This window comes from Ambystoma mexicanum, chromosome 8, assembly GCF_040938575.1.
Source record: "Ambystoma mexicanum isolate Mex_15411 chromosome 8, UKY_AmexF1_1, whole genome shotgun sequence".
Classification (NCBI taxonomy): Eukaryota; Metazoa; Chordata; class Amphibia; order Caudata; family Ambystomatidae; genus Ambystoma; species Ambystoma mexicanum.
Window position 1 is genome coordinate 71638828 of NC_090929.1, and position 22853 is coordinate 71661680.

The window sequence follows — 22853 nt, forward strand, 5'->3', positions numbered from 1 at the left end:
TAGGAGAACCGCTGCCACCCACTTCGACCTCTGCATTTACCATTGTAAACATGACCCAAGTGGGTACATATTGTCAGAGGAAAGAATGCACCAAGGGCGAGAGAAAGAGAAGAGACACTGTTAGTGTGAGACGGGAATGTTACTTCCAATAAGTAATATTAGTTGAGATGTCTCTTACCAATGGGGTATAATGCAGCGATGGTCCCTGGTTAAGGTGCTGGGTAGCATCTGGGGTGGAAGGAAGAGTGGATAATGTCAGGGTATATTATTATGAGGGAAGTTCAGGTTGCTGGGTATGTGGCAAGGTTGCCAGAATGCTGTGTGTTGGTTGTGTGGTAAAGCCCGAAACTGGATAGTGATGCAGATTTGCGTGCTGGCACACTGCAGCAGGTGGCAGGTAGTGGGCGGAGGGGAATATGATGGTCTGGTGGCACTAGTGCCTCATAGATGGCCTGTTGAGAGGCGCATGCAGATTGATGGAGTGTGTCCAGTTGGGTTGCATGGGGTCACGTAATCCCTGTGGGGGTATCGGATGCACTTGCCAGAAGCAATTGGCATAGTAACAATACGGCAGGCCGTACTATGAGTGGCAGTGTGGGGAGGTGAGGTGGTGTCGAGTGGATGGGATGCCGGATGTTCATTTAGGTGACCTGGTGCGGGAAGCATACAGGCTGGAATTGTATGTGGGGACAGCAGGGCGAGTCCCATGGTACCTGTGGGAGTGGCATATTGCAGAGCGCTGTAGCAAGATGAAGAGGGGCAGGCATGGTGGCGCTGGCCTGAAGTGGCGTGTGGGTGTCAGGAGTGAGCAATAGGTTGCAAGAATCAGCGCCAGGGAAAATATGATCCCGGCCGAGCAGCGGAGCCGGCTCCAGTTGTGTCAAGCCCGTACTGCTGAAAAACGGCCAGCTGGCGGTCGTGTGTACGGGGTTGGGGGGGGGGGGGGGGGAGGAGGTGTTGAGGTCCTGTATAGGACCTTGTGCCTGACAAGGTTGTGGCGGTGTGCCGTGTGATGCCCGTGGGGAGGATGCAGGGTACGAGGCAGTGGAGTGGGAGGGGGGATTGGGGGGGGGGTGGTAGTTCTGTGCAAGAGGAGTCTCTCCCGTCCGCCCCGTTGGTGGCATGCTTGAAATGTGAGAGTTACAACGATTGGTTAATCAGTAGTTAAGGAGTACTGCTTAGACAGTCTGCTCCGTTCTCAGGAAACTGACACCGACAGCCTTGAAAAATTACTGAAAATTATGAGCAGAGTGCTGTGGTAATGCGGTTGCAGGGATAGGGCTGGACATAGTCCATCGTGCAATTGCTGGGCTGGTGATTAATGCCAGGTTCTATGTAAGAGGTATGGGGGGGCATGGTCAACTAGAGCGTGAGGTTTCCCATGGAATGCTAAAGTGGGGACTTACCGGTGGAGCCAGGAGGGCCTCTGAATGCACGCTTAGCGGTCAAAGTGATCTGTCGATCCCGTCCGCTCTAGTGGCGGCTGTAATAAATTGTAAGAGTTTCACGGATTGTCGGTCAGCACATTCAGAGTGCTGCTTTGTTTGGCTGCTCTGTTACTAGGGCAACGGACGCCCTACCGACCTTGTATGTTACCATATGGCAATTGGGATTTTGGGAGTCGGGGGGGGGGGGGGGGGCTGCTAGAATAGGTTAGGGTTGGCGTCACCTTCATTGGTGTGCAGTTGTGTCACAGACAGAGGGTTGCATTGCTAGTGGAGGTTAGAGGATGACATTTCATTAAGTTAATGATCCGTGTTGAGACCTAGGCTAACACTCCTGTATCTGCAGATTAGCGTAGCTTCTCCTTGTCGTAGTTCTCAGTTCCTGGTCTATGCCTCGTGGGTCACGTCTGCTGACTTCCAGGCCCATGAATCTGATGTCCTCGTTCTTGTCCATTTGGTGTTTCTGCTGCAAGTGGAGCGCTAGTGGATATCTTGCATCTTGTCAGTTTAGTAGGGCCAGGTGTTCTCTGATCCTGGTTCTCAGTTCCCTGATCATGCTGCCAATGTATTTGAGTTTACAAGTGCAAATAATAACAGATGGCAAACCTTGACTTACAATTGATGTACTGGGAGATCTTGTGATTGTGTTTGTTATAGAAGTTAATTGTGTTGGCATTTCTACCAGGGGGGCACTTTATTATATTTATATAGCGCACAATGAACCCATAGGCATAATGGCGCGTAACATAATTTGTTATGTTATTTGTTATTGTGCATCATGGTTTTTAGGTCGTACCATTATGTTTTATGTTACATGTTGTTTGTATTATTGTTTGCAATACAAACAACATGTAACATAAAACATAATAATGGTACGAACTAAAAACCAGTAAAGACCCACTAATTAATCAGAAAAACAAGCCCATATTAAGGCCATAGACAAAATAAGGCTAGCATGTAGCTTGATAAATTTCCCTCGGTAGCCACTTAGAGAATTAATTTACAGTTGGTGTCCCTTCTCGGGAAGTAGTTGCAACAGCCGAGATGGCGAGGAAGCGAGCTGAACCCGCTCCCTATTATAACACAATCACTATTTGGCAAGGAGCACCAACTCAATACGACAAGTGACCTTAAGATACGAAAATCTAACAGAGCCTGGGCCTGTACGTTGGCGCAGCCATGCTAGGACTTTGTTTCTCAGCGTTTCTCTGGACTCTTTAGCAGTAGTTTTCGGAATATTGGAGATAAAGTTGCGATGGTCCATGATGAACGCAGGGGTGGACTGGGAACTAAAAGAGGCCCTGGAAATAATTACTGGGGACCAAAATAGGCCCTGGAAATAATTTTCAAAGTGGCCCCATATGACACATTTTCAGCAAGCTCAATGCTTTTCCTATGAAAAAATATGGAACTACCACATAAGAGGCCCAGGGTGCAGAGGCCCACCAGGAAATCGCCAGAGTTCCCTATAGGCCAGTCCGCCCCTGGATGAACACGTGTGTGCTAGAGTCCTGAATACAAGGCATTTGGAATTTATTTGATCGCACATTCCGCTTAACAGCTTACTTGGGAGCACAGATGCTTTCAAGAGCTTGTGGTTCCCAATTTTTGTCTCGAATATGATCCACTGCTGATATTACCATGGATGTATCCTCAGGTAACTCCTTAACTTCAGTGCTGTAGTGGTTGATCTGTTCCTTAATACTTGTTATCGCTACTAGTCCTTGCGGGAAGCCATTAATAGAGTTTGTTTGGGAGGCTTGATCATGACTCGCTACTGATAGATTGGCAAAATTTGTTTGGCAGCCACAGTCTGCCTTTTTTTTTTTTTTTTAACTGTTTCAACTCGGCTGTGGGGTTTTGTGTGACAGTTTGTGTAGGACATATGACCGCGACAAACTCGTTTAGGGTGGCCATAAGGGCAGAGAGGTTCTGTAAGTTATGACACTACTGAAGTTCTGTCAAAATACAATCTTTTAGATTTAAAAACTGCATGGTGGAAGAGTCATCTGCTTGCATGGGTGGATTCTCAGGTTCCTTTGCTAAAGTTAGGTGTGAGGAAGTTATAGGGTCAGAGACACTCCTGGCATATCTCTTAATCCCTCCTAATAAAGTAGCCATGGCTGGTGAGAAAGCTGTAACAGCAGGGGCTGTCATACCCTTGCCAGGTGAGCGTTCTGGGGTAGAAGGTGCAGAATTTTCAAAAATAGGGGGCGGGCTGTTAAAATTCCTGCTGATGGAATTATGTGCTTCAAGATCCTTGCCCATGAGGGAGAAGGCTCCATGCACCCTCTGTCTCCTTCGTAAAGTAAAGTATCCATTGTTGTATATCCATGTCGATAATGAGGAGGTGCCAATGTTTACTAAGTACTTTCTGTACCTGGTGACTATCAGTGAAATCTTGACACATATCTGATAGTATACTCCGGCGGTGCAGCTCAAGTTTTAGGTGTCTGCAGTGTTTTTCAGGCTCAATTCCTTGCGAGGTTAATAGCTGATCCTATAGCTTCATCCGTGTAACCCCTTTAAGAGAATGTGTTATATAGTAGGTTGCATTCTTCATCAAAAGCCTTCTTTTTGCTGCACATAAAAAGGTCTTGTAGCTCATAGAAGTAGGTGAATAGCACTAGCCAAGCCCCTGTCCTGCGACTCCATTTTGTACTAGGCCAAGAAAGGAAAAGCTAATGGATTGCGATGCTTACGTCCCGAGTTCACCCAGAGGTGCCAAGCTCAATATCGGCACGGCAAGCCAGCTCTGCACGAGCCCTGTTCCCACGGAAGTCCATTTCCCTCTCCCTCCTGTGTTGCGAATATTTAGTATCTCCTTTAGGAGTGCGCCCTGTGAAGAGCGTGAGACAGTACCAGGCCCTGCATTGCATCCATCCATCCATCGCCACTAAACTGCCAATGGGCCTCTGACCCCCCCCCCCCCACCCAGCCAGGCCAGAGCCATCAACACTCCACCGACCCGACCCCCTACCTTCTTAACACTTTGATAAGCATCCGACCCTCAGGCTCTGACTTCCCCAAAGGTGCCACCACAGATCTAAGCCTGCACGGCTGTATATCTCTCCAATAGTAACACGTCTCCTGTAACATGAGGTACCAGGGAGGGTAAATCACAGATCAAACCCCAGGGGGGAGATCATGGGTGCGGGAACTGCAGTATTAACGAAGCCCTGAACGTGGGGATCAGCATGACTATTTTATCCACTCCTCTCCCTGGCACCCCTTTCCTGTGTTGACCAGATGCCCGTCATAATGAATGAATAGCCGTTTTTTGTTGTTTAACTTAGATTAGATGACAATGCATTACTTACCGTAAAAGCATTTCTGATGGTTGCATCTGCTTAGATTCACATGCTGTGCATAGTCCGACATCCAGTGGTCACTGCGGAGTATTGCATTTTGTTTTTCGTAGTCGAAAAAGGGCACGTCGACAAGGCGTGTCTAACACTATCCCTATAGTGACGTGCGGTGTACCCACAATCCCTCACGCGTCGAGGTCCCTGTCTTTTTTCTGCCCTGAGGGAGCGTTCTAGACGTGAGTGAGTACAGAAAAGAGAGATATAAAAAGATGTCTATGTTCCTTCCATCCGAGCGGGGAGGAAGGGTGGGCGCATGTGAATCTAAGCAGATACGACCATCAGAAATGCTTTTACGGTAATTAATGCATTGTCTTCTGATGTTTGTTAATCTGCTTAGAATCACATGCTGTGCATAGACTAGCGAGCAGTACCCGGAGTTGGAGGTGGGTTGTGAGAAGGAACAGTAGAGAAAAGATGTCTTAATACTGCTTGTCCCACATGGGAATCAGATCTAGAGTGAGCATCTAGACAGTAGTGTTTTGTAAAGGTGTGTACAGAACTCCAGGTTGCCGCTTTGCAAATGGACTCGAGGGGAACATTTGCAATGAATGCTATGGCTGCCCCAGTGCCTCGAGTAAAGTGTGCTCTTGGCTTGAAGGGTGGTTCTCTCTTAGCAAGAGTGTAACAGAGAGTGATGCATTGAACAATCCATCTAGATATAGTGGACTTTGATACTGCATCTCCTTCTCTTCCTGCTGCCACCGAGACAAAAAACTGATTAGTCTTTCTCAGTGGTCTAGTTCTTTCCATATAGAACATGACAGCTCTGCGCACATCAAGTGTATGCAGGCTTATTTCTCCCAAATTTGAAGGGTTTTGAAAGAAAGTTGGTAGTTCTATTGACTGGTTCACATGGAATTTCTAGATGAATTTCGGTGCAAACCTCGGGTGTGTGCGTAGAACCACTTTATCTTTGTGAACTGTTACAAAGGGGTCTAGAACAGAAAGAGCCTGTAGTTCACTTACTCTCCTAATGGAGGTGATAGCTATTAGGAAAGCAGTCTTAAGAGTGAGGTCCTTAAGAGTTGCCTTGTGCATGGGCTCCAAGGGTGAGCCCATGAGCCTGGTAAGTACCACATTTAGGTCCCAGCCAGGAGCTGGGTTTGCTATCGGAGGGTGTATTCTCTTTACCCCCTCCATGAAGGCTTTGATAACTGGGACTTTCCACCATGACACTTTAAGTTGGGAAGTGGTGTATGCAGAAAGTGCCACTAGTTGGACTTTAATAGAATTGAACACTAGTCCTGAGTCCAGTAAATGGGTCAGGTACAGAACAATGTGCGTGGGAGAGCAGTCAACCAGGTCGATGCTTCTTCCTCTACACCAGATGATAAATCTCTTCCATTTGCTAGAATAACAGCGACGAGTGTTAGGCTTTTTAGCCTCCCTGAGGATGTCCATGCATCTCTGCGGAAGCTGTAAATGTCCAAATTCCATGATCTCAGGAGCCAGGCTGCTAAATTCATAGTCTGAGGGCATGGATGCAGAGTCCTGCCCTTGTCCTGTGACAGCATGTTGTACGGGCAGAGAAGTTTCACTGGAGGAGATAGAGACATCTCCATCAAGTGAGCGAACCATGGCTGCCGGGCCCACATAGGGGCCACTAGTATCATGGTAACTTGTTCCTGGTGCATCTTGTGCACAATCTTGTTGAGAAGGGGAGTCGGAGGGAAAAGCGTAAACAAATTTCCCTGACCATGGAATCGATAGACCGTTCCCCTTGGATTGGCTCTGGGGGTACCTGGAGGCGTAATCTTGGCATTGCGAGTTCTCCAGAGTTGCAAACAGGTCTATTTCTGCGAATCCCCATTGTGTGAAAACGAAGATGATGTCTTCGTGTAACCGCCATTCGTTCTCTGAGGGCATCCCTCTGCTGAGTTCGTCTGCTAGCAAATTGAGTTCCCCTGGTACATGTTGTGACAGTAGGAACATGTTGTGTTTGAGAGCCCACTTCCAGATGTTCTGGGACAGCTTGGACAGTCCTGGAGAGTGAGTGCCCCCTTGCTTGTTGAGGTAGTACATGGCTGTGGTGCTGTCCGTGAGGACCGTCACTGTCTTCCCTTGTAGGTGTGCCTGGAAGGCTTTTAGTGCCTTGAACACAGCCAGTAGCTCCAGTAAGTTTATGTGCCTGTGAGGGATGCGTCTGTGGTTAGAGTGGCGAATGGTTTCCCTATTACCAGGTTTTCCTTCGACCACCACCGTAGCGAGAGAACCAAGGCCTGCGAGACCACCACTAGATCGTCCCATTGTCCGCTGGCCTGACACCACTGGCTGTTGAGCCACTCTTGCATTGGGCGCATGCGCAGGCGCGGGTGAGGTACCAAATAAATACATGACGCCATCATTCCTAGCAAGCGCATTGCTCTGCGTACCGTCACCTCTCGACCTGGCACATATTGAGGGATCTGAAACAGCATGTTTTGGACCCTCTCGTTGGAGGGGAAGACGAGGCCGTCTTTGTTCGAATTAGAGCCCCATCGAATTGTTTGATCTGGCTGGGGTCTAAGCTGGACCTCTTCTCGTTGATGGAGAAGCCCAGTTGGAACAAAAGGTCTACAGTCTTTTGGGTATTTGAGAAGCATGTTTCATAAGAATCCCCTGTTATGAGCCAATCATCGAGGTAAGGGTATACTGGGATGGACAACCTGCGCAGGTGGGCCGCTGCCACTGCCAGTACTTTCGTGAATACCCTCGGTGCTGATGCTATGCCGAAGGGTAGCACTCTGAATTGGTAGTGTTTGCCCTCTATCATGAACCTGAGATAATTCCTGTGCGCTGGCAACATTAAAATATGAAAGTATGCATCTTTCATGTCCAGTGTTGCGTTGTAATCTCCTTGAGACAGCAGGGGGATCACTTCCTGTAAGGTCACCATACGAAACTTTTGAGGTTTGACAAATTTGTTCGCTGGGCGCAGATCTAGTACAGGGCGCATGGTTAAGTCCTTTTTGGGTACAAGGAAGTACACTGAATAAATACCTTCCGTTACCTGAGATAGCGGCACGACCTCTATGGCCCCTTTTTCCAGTAGCTGGTCCACTTCTTGCAGAAGGATGGCGAGGTGTTCTGGTGTCATGCGTTGTCCCCTTGGGGGTCTGTACGTTGGGGAACTGTTGAATTCTATACAGTAGCCGCGGGCTATGGTTGATAGTACCCAGCGGTCTGATGTTATTCCCTCCCATGCTGGAAGAAAGGATGTTAATCGGCCCCCGACCGGTGATGCATGGGAGGGGACCCGAATCTTTGAGTCATTTGTTGCTGGTGGCTTGGGAACCTCTGGGGGTGGAACCCCGACCTCTCCCTTTGCCACGGCGTTGTCCTCTCTGGTTGTATTGTCCACTGGTACCTTGGTCAGAGGACCAGTTGTTTGCAGAGTACTGCTGCTGCTGATTTTGCTGCTGGTGTTGGCCTCGAAAAAAGCGCCTGTTGCCATAGCCTCGTCTGTTAGGAGGCTTAGAAATCCGGTCTAGGGTTTTGATGGTGTCAAACTCTTTATTTGCCGTTTCTAGTGCCTCATCAACCGCCTTCCCAAAGAGGTTGGCATCTTCTATAGGCTTGTTGATTAGAGATGCTTGTGTTTCAGGTTTAAACCCCGAATTACGCAGCCAGACATGGCGTTTGAGGAGAATTCCTTGGACTAGGGAACGGCCAGTCGTTTCTGCAGCATCCAGAGGTTTTTTCACGATGCTTTGGTTGACTAGGGTCCCTTCAGTAATCGTGGCCAGAAGCCGTGTACGTAGGGGTTCTGGCACCTCCTCGATGTCCTTACGTAGCTTGCTCCATTGTGCATCTGCGTAACTTGCTAGCAAGGAGTTGTTTGCAATCCTTGCGGAAAAAGCAGCAGAGGCTGTGATCCTCTTCCCTAGGGCATACAATTTTTTACCCTCTTTATCTGGTGGTGCCTCGCTGGTTGACAGCAGGACCCCTGCTCGTTTCCTTGTATTTGTCACCACTAGGGAGTCTGGTACAGAGTGGCCCCTCACGTACAACGGGTCTAAAGGCGAGGGACTGAATAGTTTTTCTATCCTCGGGTTGACCCCTCTGACCAACGTGGGGGTAGATCGTGAAGGGATAATTCGTCTCCTTATTGAGGCGAGGAGGGGAATGGTTTGGCTGACAGGGGGTTTCTCTTTGATTACCTTCTCCACAAAGTCAATGTCAGGAGAAATCTCCCCAGTGTCTATTTCGAAATGCGCTGCTGCCTTGCGTAGTAGTGCATTAAATGTAGGATGATCGTCTATAGGTGATGTGTTCCTATTAGGTGAGTCCTTGGGAGGGGACAGGTTTAGGGCATCAGGGTCCGAAAACGCTGATGGTGACTGCCAGGGCTGAGAAGCACCTTCCTCTGGGTCTTCTCCGAAGCCCCTCTCTTCACCTATATCTGGATTACCTTCAAAACCCTCCTCCTCTGGGTTTTGTTCCTCTTCGTTGCCTAAAAATTCGTCCTCCTCCTGGAAGTGGGGGTCCTCTCCAGTGAGGTCATATAAATCTACATCCTCTTGGGAGGGATTAAACAGCCTAGGGAATTTAGCCCTGGGGTCCTCCTGAGGTCCCTCTCTTGCCCTTTTGGGTGTTGGTAGGTTTTGAGTCTCCATAAACCTCTCCATCTTCTCCATACAGAACTGAGAACTGGAGTCTCTCCAGGGTCTCGTGAGGTACCCCTGGGCGGTCGGGGGTTGGGGGGGGCTGTTGAATAGGGAAGAAAGGTTTCCGTCGCCGCCTGAAAAGCCTTCTGGCAGGCTAGGAGTCCCTCTAGATGAAGGGGGCAGTACCTGCCTACCTTCTGGCCTTTTCGGCGTTTCTCTAGCCTTCTGAGCGGTATTCGACATATCTTTCGCCGTCCGCCTCTGGCTATCGGTGGAAACGATCCTCTCCAGGCTCTCGATGATTAATTTGTCTGTGGAGGGCTCTGGTCTCGACATTACGGGCGTCGTGTGTTCTACGTCGATGGGCGCTCGTCTGGTGGTAGCGCCCTGAATTGGGGGAAGCCCAGTCGCTGGTTGCGTTTGCGAGGGGGGGCTTAAGACTCTTATGGTCTGAGGAGGACGCCGGTGGAACCTGCGTCTCCGTTGGCGCTGATGGTTTCTTCGTCTTTGACGAACAAGAGCCGTGGGTTATGTGTTTATGGGAGTGTTTTTTGTGTGCGTTAGTGTCGCCGGGGTGTTCATCCCCATAAGCAGGGCGTGAGCCGAGCTTGTCGGGGCTGGGGACAGACGACGAGGAGCGCGAGCGCTCAATAGAGAGGCTGACAAGCCGTGCAGCCGTCTTCCTTGTGATCGAGGGGCAAGCAATGGTTACACCGTTTATGCTAGTCTTTCCAGGTGAACTTGCCCTTCCAACGCGGGCAAAACCTAAAGGGTGTCCTCGCCATAGCCAAGGAAATATTTAGCTGTGATAACAACCCCGAGGGAAAGGGAGCGGAAAGGCATTCTCAGAGAGAAACAAGAAATGTCCCACGACCCCACTCTCCCTACTGTCTTTTGGCCGGCGAGGCCAGGCCACGTGTTCGGCAGCGCCGAAGGATCTCCCCCGTCTCGTCCCCGCCTTCGAAGTTCTTGCTCGGCGGAGAAACAGCTTCTCAGCTACGTCGAGGGAGGGATCTATGTAATGGATATTAATAAGGAACGACCAAAGGTTGAGTAAACGAATTTGCAATGTCTCTCGAGGAGCTCCGCGTAAAGGCGACCAATATCTGGGCGGAAAAAAACAATCTGAGGGACTCGACGCGTGAGGGATTGTGGGTACACCGCACGTCACTATAGGGATAGTGTTACAGACACGCCTTGTCGACGTCCCCTTTTTCGACTACGAAAAACAAAAGGCAATACTCTGCAGTGACCACTGGATGTCGGACTATGCACAGCATGTGATTCTAAGCAGATTAACAAACATCAGAAATATTGTATTTTTATGCATGCCCTGACATTCACTGCGAAGATGAGCCCAGCTGACCCACATGCACCAAGATCGACGGGGAAGCAGCAGACAATTAGTGCCTAGCATCCCCTATGGAGCAGGCTCATGTATATGTCCTCACACATCAGACAAGTGGATTTCTACTGTATGTAATGATGTCACTGATGACGCATTGGGCCTTTTTAATGTGCTGCTCATGTAATTTGTGGCAGAGCGCTCTCAGGCAGCAGAGTTCTTTGCTGACACTTGCATTGTGTATGAGTGAACCTTGCAAACCATCTCTTGGCTTTATTCCCGAGAGGGTTGTATTTACTCTGGAGGGGATGTACAGAGGTGTATGCCTTCACTACTATGGACAGTGTGCCTAGGCGCAGACCTTTCCTGGTGCTATCGACCCAAATCCATTTAAAAGTAACAAAGCACAAAAGCGGTTAACTCACGTCTCTTCCTGCAAGAGACTATTGACTATAGCTCGATTATGGTTTTTAATGCTGTTGCACTTTATGCATCGCCTACCCAGATTAACCACAGATACAAAATCATCAATTATATATGATTGTGGCATGGTCAGGCCTTGCGTCGTTAACCTCTCATACCGGTTAGATGCTCCAAATTCCCTTTCCAGCTCCTTCAATATCATGTTCTTCTGGGCACGGTACGGCGTTATGATTCCAATGTGACGACAGTCTATGCCCCCTTTCTTATCCTTGAGGAGCTTAATGACTGCAATTACCAGTTTCACTTCCTGGTTGTTGACATAGGACAATCTAAACAGAGGTGAGAAGAAAACACTTCAGTTTCTGAAAAGAACACCACCATCAATTCCTACCACCAACATTTATATTTAGTTATACAAACGGAAAGGTTATAGTTTAAGACGGGGCTGGATACGTCGGTTTGGGTTTCTAAGAGACAAAAGTGTGGGCGGACAGGCAGACAAAAGGGTAGGTTGGTTGGGGGATACACAAGACCCCAAAAGGGAGGATGCGATAAAAGTGGAGTGTCGGACAAGACTGATTAATGAAGACATGATCTTCTGCACCAGCACCTAGGCACTTCTGGGAGTAAGAAGCAATTCACAGGTGTCAAAGTAGGACCTATATAGGATTCATAAAGTATCAGAACAGACAATGTCTTTCCCAAAAAGGGCAATGCAACAGCACAAAAGGGGCCTTCGCAGTTACCATAAAACCATGCAGCGTCTTAAGAAACCGAAGGTCTACTCTCAGATCTTGTGCGATTACTGAAACAAAATGGATGACGTTTGCCCCCATACAATCAAACTATGTAAAAACTGTGCTTAGGGCAAATTGCAGTTTTACAAAAGCTGCAGGAGTAAGCTAGGCCTCTGAGCAGATAACCTTATATTGGTGGGGCGAGCACCTCAGATCAGTGGGGTCTAAATGTAACTGGATGGTTGCAATTGTACTGCAGTAAACAATGTGCTTTTGGATTTGCATGACTTACTCTTTCTCACGTCGTTCAGTACCATCCAACACGTCGAACAAGAGGTATGGTTGGAAGGGCCAGTCAGAAGAACATCTGATCTCTTCAGTTAACCTGCACAGGTGAGAACCACAGATATGTACATGAGTAGCACACAACAATAAGAGACTATCCTCCAAGTCATGAGAGTGAACACAGTAGGGATTTTGAAAAACTGTTACACAGAACAGTCTGGTTATATATTTTAAGGGAGCTCAGCGGCTAGAATCATGGCTAAGAATACCAGGTTTATTTGAGCTCACCCAACCAGGGTGACTGACAAGTCTGGGGGATTTGCTTTTTATGTGATTGACAGGTGGAGCTAATACATATAATACTGGTCTTACAAATCTTAATAGCCAGAGAAAATGCCAAAAGACACCTAACACCAAGTGATGCCATAAACAAGTCTCCAAGGCTGTATTGTCAAACTGAAACCTCCAAAAACAGGTAAAGTGATCCAAACTGCCATCTATCTACCCAGTACTGAAAATATGATTAATACTAATAGCGGAGGGTTCTCTCATGAATGTCAAGGTGCACACAAGCATGCAGGCAGAATCACCAAATCCGCCTGACAGAATGGACGAGGAAGTCCCACTGATTGACTTTGGGGAGAAAAGCTCTACCAAGTCTGTAGAGGATGTGAATGGACGTACTCCCCAAACCCTACCACCCTGAACACATGGACTATTGCAGGGATAGTAGTCAAATTTCGAGTCTGTGGACTACCAGTTATTTATTGGGGAAAATGCAGTCTGTTCTTTGAAAAGGTTGCATTTAGGGCAGATATTTAATCGGGTGTGTCCCAGGTAAGTTTCACAAAGAAACCAATGTGAAACATTCTCTGTGCTATTCACGGTGCGCAAACAGGGACAAGACAAGCGGAACCATCTGAGGAGAAGGTGGGGCAAGTGGGTAGTAATGGGTCAGGGAGAGTGGAAAGCAGACTGGGGAGGACAATGGGGCTAGTCACTTGGGTTTCCCGAATGTCCTCAGGAAAACAGGAGTGGGGGGGATGGTGGTGTTGCAAAAGGACATGGGTTCCAGGGGTGTCCCCAGGACAGGGAGGCAAGGGGCAGGTGGTGAAAAGAAATCAGTTTCACAACTCCCATTGCAAGAGTCCTTGTTCGGGAGAATTCTCATTTCTGTGCTAATTCCCTTCAACCTTAGAGACCCCGAGCTCTTTTACTGGACTTTAGGACTTTTTAATTTTAACCCTGGAGTAAGTGAACCCCTTTTCTCTCTCACTCACTCATGTGTTTTGATCTGATTTGGATTTATAATTCCTTTGTTTTTGGAGTCCATAGGAATCTACTTTTTTGTATTGTGACACACAGCACCTTCAGTGCAGTGTCACAGAGAAATACTTTAGATTTCTCTTAAGGATTAAATACCTTTTCTTGGGTGAACGACAGTTCCCAAGAATCGTAAAATGAAATTGACTTTAACCTTTTCTCTTTGTAGGTCCAGCACACCCATCCTATTTGGAGTGCTGGGAGGTTACTTAGTAGCCCCTTTTCCTACTTAACCCCTTAAGTGCCAGGCTATTATTGAAGTCTATGTAAAAAGGACGAGTATTCTCGTCCTTGGCACTTAAAAGTAACTTTTTTTATGTTACCCTCACGACTTTAAATTGCTATTGGCAGTGGTTTAATTGTCCTATAATTGTGCTTTTCTACCACAGGCTGAATGCTAAGCTGCAGTGTAGCACCCATGGGTGACCGTTTGGTCAAAATGGCTCTGGTTGTCTTTTTTCGGCATTTCTTGTTTGTGAGGTCTTTCTTGGGTTTTACTCTTTGCGCCAAACCAGGTTTAAGTCCTTTGTTCGTTTTTCCTTTGGCGGGCTTCAGTCCTGAAACCCGCCTCTGGCTCCAGTGTGTCTCGAAGGGCAGGAAGTCAGGGAGGTGCCCGAAACTCCCCTGTCCTTTGTCTCCTTGGTTACCTGAATGCACCCAGCCCCGATTGGCTGGCTGCCTGGCTGTCCTTGTAGGACAGCCACCCTGCTGTGTGCATGAATGGGAGAAACGTGCATAAAAAGGTGAGGCTTCTTGGACCGAAGACAGAGTCGACCACTGGAAGAAACATCAGACAACGGAATCGTGAAGAGAAGCTTGCTGCATCCTCCAGGACCGTTGAACTGCCCGGTGAAGCCCTGCTGTTGTGCTTAAACTCCTTTTCCTAATCGACAAGAGACGCTCCGGAAGGGACGACTTCTTCACTTGGCTTAGTGGGACCAACTAACCCTGAGACAAACCTTGCTGGAAGACCTTCCCAACTGGCTGTACTTCTTTGCTGCTGCTGGAAACCGAGTGCCAGGGGTCGAGAAATACGTAGTCGAGTGTAACGTCTGTAAGCCGGCCGAAAGCTCCAGAAGTCTCCTGAGGAGCCCTTGCCTGAAGCAGGACGACCAGAGCTCGAGTCACCTCATCAGAGTGCTGGACTTAAGGAGTGAAGGAAGCCCAACCAGTATCCAAAAACTGCAGTGGTGCTGTTGGCTCAGCGCTGAAACCGCAAAGTGCTGCTGATCTGAAAAGAGCCTGTAGCTGCCGACCTCCGAACTGCTGTGCAGGACTCCTCCAGATGTCCTCCCTCTTGTCCCCACGACTGAGGCCCAGGAACACAGGCTCTGCAATACTGCAACCAAGACAGAAGCAAGCTGTATCCTCTTCTAACCTAAGATACTGTTCTGACTAAGGGGTACTTACCTCTGTCTGTAGCCTGCTTTTCTCAGTTGAGACTTGCAGTAGCAGCTTTTTAGAGTTGGCTATAACTCTAACTTTCATGAGTGTTACAGCTTGTGGCCCAACAGTGATTTTGTACAACCAACACTAACTTTGTGCAAGACTTTTTTGCTATCTAAGAAGTGCCTCAGCTCCATAGACGTCATTCCAAATCGACTTTGGCTGTCCTGACTCCCTGCAGACTCTTCTAACCCACTGACTGATTCTTACTGTCCCTCAAAAGGTGATACATTGGTTTTTAACTAATATTGCTGGAAAAAGATTTTTATCTAGACTTCATTGGAAGATTTAAAAGTGCTCACATGCTCCGAGAACCTGTTAACCTTTTTCCTTCCATTAACCTTGCTTTTTTGTCAACCTCAGAATTTTACCAAGTACAAATGTGATATATAAATGCCAATACTGTCCTAGCTAATGAAGTCACCTCAGGGTGTAGGAAGTGTGTATGAAGCAGCTCTAAAGACTAGATTCTGAGAATGTATTTTGAAGTGTATTTTTATTGTTGCACATTGCCATTTTTAAAGAATGCTTATTTAAAACTGACCGTTAAATAATTATTTTACTAGAAAACGTAAGTGTTATTTGGATAGTTGTATTTATGGATTTCGATTTTACAGTTCATATTTACCCCTCTGGCTGCTCAGTCACACTACCAACTTGTGTAGTACAGACCTATACCAATAGGTGGGTTACCTAATACCAAGAGGACAAGACTGGTGTAGTCTCCCATAGGGTAACTGCATCAATTCTTGCCCAACAGTGCTCACAATGGGAATTTTGGAAAGGATGATTTTTGCAATGATCCAGGATACACAGCATTGAAACCAGCATTCAAGGAAATTAAGGAAAGTAATATCGAAGGGCTTCTAATTTGGCAAAAATCTAAGATATTCATATCAATCTACAAAAATGACGCAGGGATCCTAATACACAGTGGTTTAATATCAGGGTAGTAAGAACATTAGAATCACTAATTTAATATTTCTAGCACCAAGACTCAAAGTAGTTGAAGACTTTAAGACGCTTATTCCATTAAGTGGAAAACATAGATGAAGCGAGTTTCAAGAGACCGAGTTATCAGACACTTGGCTGGTGATTAACACTTTAATACCGAGATCATGTTTGCTCCTGAGAAATCAGCTGAACATCCGACTTTGGAGGAAGGAAGTTATGTATTTTTGTTAAGCTTAATTTTCAGAAGCCGCCCTTAAGGAGGGTCCCGAGAGTCCAACCTATTTTAGTGAACAGGGAAAAAGACATGTAGACTTAGCCAAACTCAATCACAGAAGCTAGTGGAGTACTAACGGTTAGAGTTCAGGCGATATGGGGGTGGTGTGATGGTACACCGAGACACACACAGAGTAACCAAATAAGTCAATTAGAAAGTAAGCAAACAAATGCACTAATTTAATCCTCAATCCTTGTCCTCCTTGACCTCTCCGCTGCTTTTGATACTGTCGATCACTCCTTACATCTCAATACTCTTTCCTCCTTTGGCATCAAAGACTCAGTTCTTAACTGGCTCTCCTCTTACCTCTCCAACCACTCATTTGCCATCTCTTGGGGCAATCAAACCTCCTCCACCTTCCCTCTGAACTATGGTGTTCCCCAAGGTTCCGCCCTCGGACCCTTCTTATTCTCTCTCTATACTTCACTTCTCGCTCCCCTCATCTCCATGCCGATGACACTCAACTATTCCTCGCCGTCTCTTCCTTCACCCCTGACCTTCATCTTAAACTCTCCTCCTGTCTCACTGCCATTAAAAACTGGATATCATCGCATTTTCTCTCTCTCTCTCAATACGGACAAAACTGAAGTCCTTTTCTTCCCTTCCAACACACTTCCTCCGTCCCTTCCTCCCCCACTCCTTCCATTCATTTCTCCCCAGCCGATCTTCCAATTTCCGCTCATGCACGGAATCTAGGAATCTACTTTGACTCTTCACTTTCTTTCACTTTCCACATTTCCCTTACTACTCGCTCTTGTCGCCATCACCTCTTTAATATCTGTAAAGTCTGTTCCTCTCTAACTTTCCATGCTACCAAACTCTTAATCTCTTCCCTCCTCTTTTCTCGCCTCTTCTACTGTTTACCATCTCGCCCCTCTTAAATCCCTTTATCACTCTGCCGTCCATAACCTCCGTCTTCTCTCTCCCTATGATTCCATCTCCAATTCACTTGCCAACCTAGGCTGGCTTCCCTTCCACTCCAAACTTAAATTCCACTTACTTTGTCTCGTTTTTAAATCTCTTCATGACCTTGCCCCTCCTTACCTCTCCCTCTATGCCCCCTCTCGCTCTGTACGCTCTGCGGATCTCTTTTTACTCTGTACCCCCTCCTCCATGTGCCTCTTCTCATTTCCGCTCTTCCAGCTCCTTGCCCTCCTGCACTGGAACTCCCTCCCTTTCTCCATCTGCTCCATATCCACCTACTCCTCCATCTGATCCTCCTTAAAATACCTCCTTCACCCCCTTCCCTGACTTCTCTCCCCTTCCTCTTCTTTCTCCTCCCTGTTAGGCAGAAACCTGTGCAGTTCCCTTGGGGAACACTGCAAAAGATTTAAGACTACAGGTAGAGCAGTAAACCCCTTTGGTAGCAGTCTGTACCACCCAGATTTACCTGGTAGCTGTGGCTGAGCAGTCAGACTTCCCTCAAGAAGAGTTAGGCAGTATGCAAAGTATACACAATATGTACCAAAACACAATAGCACAAGCAAACACTGACCAGAGCTTGGTTTCAAAAGTATATAGTTATTTATTTAAAATACACATAAGTTAAAAACACTCTAGCAAAAATTTAGTAAAAGCACTTCAACACAGTTATAATGAAAGTAGATTCAATCCTTTCTCCTATCTAGACAACTCTAGGTAAACACCACTTAATTAAAACAGAGGTGAGTGCTTAACGTTAGATGACACTCTAGTAGTTTCCAAGAAAGGGAGAGAAAAAGCAGAAATAGGTTAGACACACCACTCTAAGGTCCAGAACACTTGCAATAGGCTTAAAGAAGAATAAAGTCACAGGTGAGCAAAAGTCACTAGGCAGGGCCCACTCTTAGAGTAGCCGGAGCGAAAATGTGCCCAAGATCACACTGTTAGTTAGAGATTCAAAGTCTTGCAAAGAGTCAAAAAGAGTTTAGAGTGGCTCAGAAAGTTTAGCCAAAGTGTCCCAGGCACTCCCAGGTTCGAAAGCCGGGGACTAAATCTACCCCGTACAGTCGGTAGCAAGGGAAGCCAGGCGGAACACAGTACCTTAAGCGGAAAGGATCCTCCAGCGGTGGCAGTTGTTCCAGGCAGTGGCAGCAGGGCTCGACGTCGGTCAGGGGAGAAGAAGTTCTCGCTGAAGAGCAGAAGAAGAGGGTCGTTGCACTGCCCGGGAAGAAACCAGCCGCGGAGTCCTCCGGTTAAAGGGTTGGTACCGACTTTCGCGGTATGGGGGTAAAGTGTGGTATTCCGGTTGCCGGGGTGCTTGGCACAGGCAAGGCGACCACGAGATACCTCAAAGAACGGAAAGAAGGCGAAAACTGGTTGTCCCCACCAGTCAAGGGAAGGAGCCACTCCGTTAAGAGTTCTCCTCGGTCGTCGGGAAAAAGTGGTGAGACGGTTCAGCAGGGCTCCACCGGGTGGTGTCGTCGAAGCAGGTCGGCTCAGCTCTTCCCTCGTCGGATTCTTGGTCCTGTGGCGACTTCTGAAGTCCCAGTCCCCAAAGCCCTGCTTTTATGCAGCAAACCCCCATTCACCCAGCCTAGCTGTCACTCAAACATGCTAAGTGGTGAGCCGGGCGGCTCACCACTTGGGCCAATCAGGACGGAGTGCGACTTGAGTTACCAAGGTAACTCAGTCCAGGGTGCCTAAATCCCCCTCCACCCCTCCTAAGTACCCCAGACAGAGTGGCACCACTTTGGAGGGCTTCTGTGGAGAAGCCCGCCAAAAGTGGAACAAAGGGCTCCACTTTGGGTCAGAGTTACAGAGGCGAACACCAACGCCATTTTAGAATCAAGTTTTGGCAAAAAGTCCCAACCGGAGTTATAAAAATAAATATATAAACCGGCGGTATGTTTAAGGCTACCGTAAATAAATAATTAAATGTGTTAGCCTAAAACAATGGGAAATCCCATAGGGAAATATTCGCGGTCGAATATAAAAAGTAGTTTCCACTGCCACCAGCCAAAACTTGATCAGGGGGGACGGAGACGTGCCCCCTCGACTAACAGACCCTGGGGCAATCGAATTGCCCCAGCCAGTACGTCCACAATATGATGGTTTGTACTGGTTCTGTTCAGGATTCAAGACTAGCAAAGTCTTTGGTGACTTTACATGCCCTGGGAGACAGTAGTCAGTCCCAGGGTATGGAGTCTATGTTGGGGAGTCCCTAGGACACCCCTGGGTCACGGCACAGAGGGTGCTGTGTGACCCACATCACAAAAATACATGAGGCCCTATGGAGTAAAAGACCCCATAGCCCATTCAACACAAGGTTTAACCAAGAAAACACACTTCAACATGTCCAAGAGTGAGGGTAAAAGAGTCTCACTCTTGGCAGGAGAAAAAAATTAAACCCCAGAAATCCAGCAAAGCTGCTGGGGGACTCACTAGGTAGGGAAATTCAGCCTAAACAGAGAATTCTCCCTAACACTCGCCCCCCCCAGACTAAGGGACAGGAGGATTTAATCCACTCCTGGATGAACCTCATACCTCTAGTCGATGATATACATCCTAGAGAGTCCATCAGCATTTTGATGGTGACACCCTGACCTGTGCTCAATGGTGAACTCAAAGGTTTTCTTTTGTAAGCTAACGGACCTACAGACCCTTTGAGGAACATCAGTCTTTTTGTTATAGGGGATCTGGTTGACCAGTCCCTCAGAAGTTGGTACAACTTCTGAACCTATGTTAGGCTTTTTCAAGGGGTCCTTATAAAGGATTCCCTTAGATCTAGAGGGGCCTCCAAGGTTCCTCACCACCTCTCTTGTGGGAGCAGGTTGGGTCTTAGGCCTCTTGGTTGGAGGGGTTGGGGTTAGGCAATGTACCTGCTTCCCCTTCCTCTTAGATCTACCCTTACCTATTTTAGGAGTTCCCCCCCTAATATTAGGATTTGAGTTGGGGTCTTCAGTAGAAGGTCCAACAGTCTGAAGGTTTTTGGCCTTAGACTTTTCTTTTCTGGTTTTCCACCAGCACTGAGAATTACCAGTTCTCTCGGGTCCAGATAGGGGCCTAGTTGGTCTATCCACCTCTTCCTCAGAAGCAGGGGGAGTCAGAGACTCTGAGACTAGGGGAACAATGATGGAGCTTGGTTGGGGCTCCCATGTTCCTAGCATACTATCCGGAAAGGTGCCTGGGTCAGAGGTCAACTTACTAAACCCAGGGCTTGTAGTGGGGTTCTCAGTAGAGGGTCCCACAGGCTTAGAAGGGTCCTTCAAGGTAGCCTTTCTAGCCAATTTGGTTAAGTTCTGCTTCTCCATACTGGGAGGCCTGGGGTTATGTGACACTACTCCTAGAGTTCTTAGGTCATTCCCTAACAGGACCTTCCCAGGTACCTCAGCCTGAACACTGACAGGGATCCTTACTGTCATGTTGTTACATTGAATGAGGGCTGGTAGAATAGGAACCATTTGGACAGGGCCTCCAGACATCCTAGTGGGACCTTTGGGTGCTTTGGCCACATCTTCAGGTTGAAAGAAGCTTTCATCCACTACTGTTCTGCTGGCCCCAGTGTCTCTCCTGGCAGGAGTATCCTGGCCATTGACAAGAACACTGTCCACATAATACACCTTAGAGTTAACAGGTAGGGAGTTATACACAACCCTATTCTGGGGACTAACCAGACCCATAGGCTCTAAGTTTACAGTTGCTTGAAGACCCAAGGGTTCTTCAGCAAAGAGTTCAAAGTGGGCACTAGCCATCTGTACTTCATCCTCAGGAGTGAAGGCTAAGGAGACTGTGCTGATCCCTGCAGGTTTACCCTTGCACTTGGGATCTCCTTTGATATGGTCAGTACCCTGACAGACATAGCATTGTCCAAATGCTCTATGGAAGGGTGGCTTGTTCTGACCTCCTTCTGGCTTGTGGCCAGAAGGTACAGTAGCCTGACTTGGTTTCCCATGTGGCTTACCCTGGTTATTTTGTGGTTTGGGGCCCTCTTTGGGATAGGAATTATTAGAATTCTCTTTGGAGTCTTTTTTAGGCTGTTTCTCCCCATCCTTCTTCTGAGTTACCCCAGAATCCTTGTGAGTGGCCCTGTTGGCAACCCACAAGTCAGCAGCCTGAGCTAGTTTCCGGGAATCTAATTCCTTGGAATCAGCCAAGTGTTGTCTGAGCTCAGGAGAGCAGGCATCATAAATAGTCTCCAACATAAACAAATTCTTCATACCTTCATAAGTGTTCACCTTGTAACCCTTAATCCATCCCTCTAAGTTTTTCAAACATTCACTCACCCAGGTAGCCCAAGGGGTACCATCATGCTTTTTGAGGCTCCTAAACCTCTTAAGATACTGGGAAGGGGTCTTCCCAAACCTAGCTATCAAAGCTAGTTTCACACATTCATAGTCCTTCCTATCCTCCTCCCCCATCTCCATTACCACATCAGTGGCAACAGGGGGAAGCCTAGAGAACAACCAGGTGAGTAAGTCATTTCCTGTGATGTTCTGGAGCCCATGATTATATTCAAACAGAGACAACCAATCCAACACATCCAACTTAGGCTCATACATACCAACCAATTCTTTAGGCATCCGGGGTCTTTTAGGACTGGAACTTCTAGAGGAGCCAGAGAGAGAAACATTCTCAACAGATAATTTCTTCATTTCTAAGTCATACTTGAGCTCCATTTCCCTTAGCCTTAGTTCTTTGTCAGTTTGAGCATTAAGTTTCTTATACTCCAATTCTAGCTTCATTTTCTCCAGTTCAAAGTACTGAGGACTAAATGTGGGACCTGGTAAAGGTCCAGTAGGTACAGCAGGTAGAGCAGGCAGAGGCCTAGGGGGGACAGTTACAACAGCCTCACCCTCCTCTTCTGACTCTTCCTCAGAAACATCAACATTTTGCTCCATGTTAACTTCAACACTGTCATCTACAGTTGCTGGAGTGGTAGGTTCCTCTGAACCATCACCCAGACTTTGGTTAGCTAACAATCTTTCAATCAGCTCCATTTTCTTGCCCTTAGTCAGGAGATCCTTATGTTTACAGAGTACTCTTAAACAATCAGCAGTTTTGGCTGCAAGGGACTCTTGACTATAGCTTTCTATAACTGACATGTTAGAGGTTTTACTTTTTCAGTGCTAAGCTTTGTGGTTAGTTGCACTAAGGTATCTAAAGCACAATAAAATGTATACTCAATACAAATCCCACCGCTGTACACCAGTGTTAGGCAGAAACCTGTGCAGTTCCCTTGGGGAACACTGCAAAAGATTTAAGACTACAGGTAGAGCAGTAAACCCCTTTGGTAGCAGTCTGTACCACCCAGATTTACCTGGTAGCTGTGGCTGAGCAGTCAGACTTCCCTCAAGAAGAGTTAGGCAGTATGCAAAGTATACACAATATGTACCAAAACACAATAGCACAAGCAAACACTGACCAGAGCTTGGTTTCAAAAGTATATAGTTATTTATTTAAAATACACATAAGTTAAAAACACTCTAGCAAAAATTTAGTAAAAGCACTTCAACACAGTTATAATGAAAGTAGATTCAATCCTTTCTCCTATCTAGACAACTCTAGGTAAACACCACTTAATTAAAACAGAGGTGAGTGCTTAACGTTAGATGACACTCTAGTAGTTTCCAAGAAAGGGAGAGAAAAAGCAGAAATAGGTTAGACACACCACTCTAAGGTCCAGAACACTTGCAATAGGCTTAAAGAAGAATAAAGTCACAGGTGAGCAAAAGTCACTAGGCAGGGC

General features: G+C 47.2%; 1 protein-coding gene across 1 annotated transcript in view; it reads right to left on the minus strand.

Moving 5' to 3' along the window:
* The window catches only part of SETX (senataxin), a 1477926-nt gene that overhangs the window by 167664 nt on the left and 1287409 nt on the right, over positions 1 to 22853 (minus strand). The window contains exons 21-22 of the mRNA XM_069609306.1: positions 12197 to 12289; positions 11326 to 11496 (exon numbers count right to left, since the gene is read on the minus strand). Coding sequence (XP_069465407.1) covers positions 11326 to 11496; positions 12197 to 12289 — 264 coding nt within the window. The remainder of the gene's footprint in view (positions 1 to 11325; positions 11497 to 12196; positions 12290 to 22853) is intronic.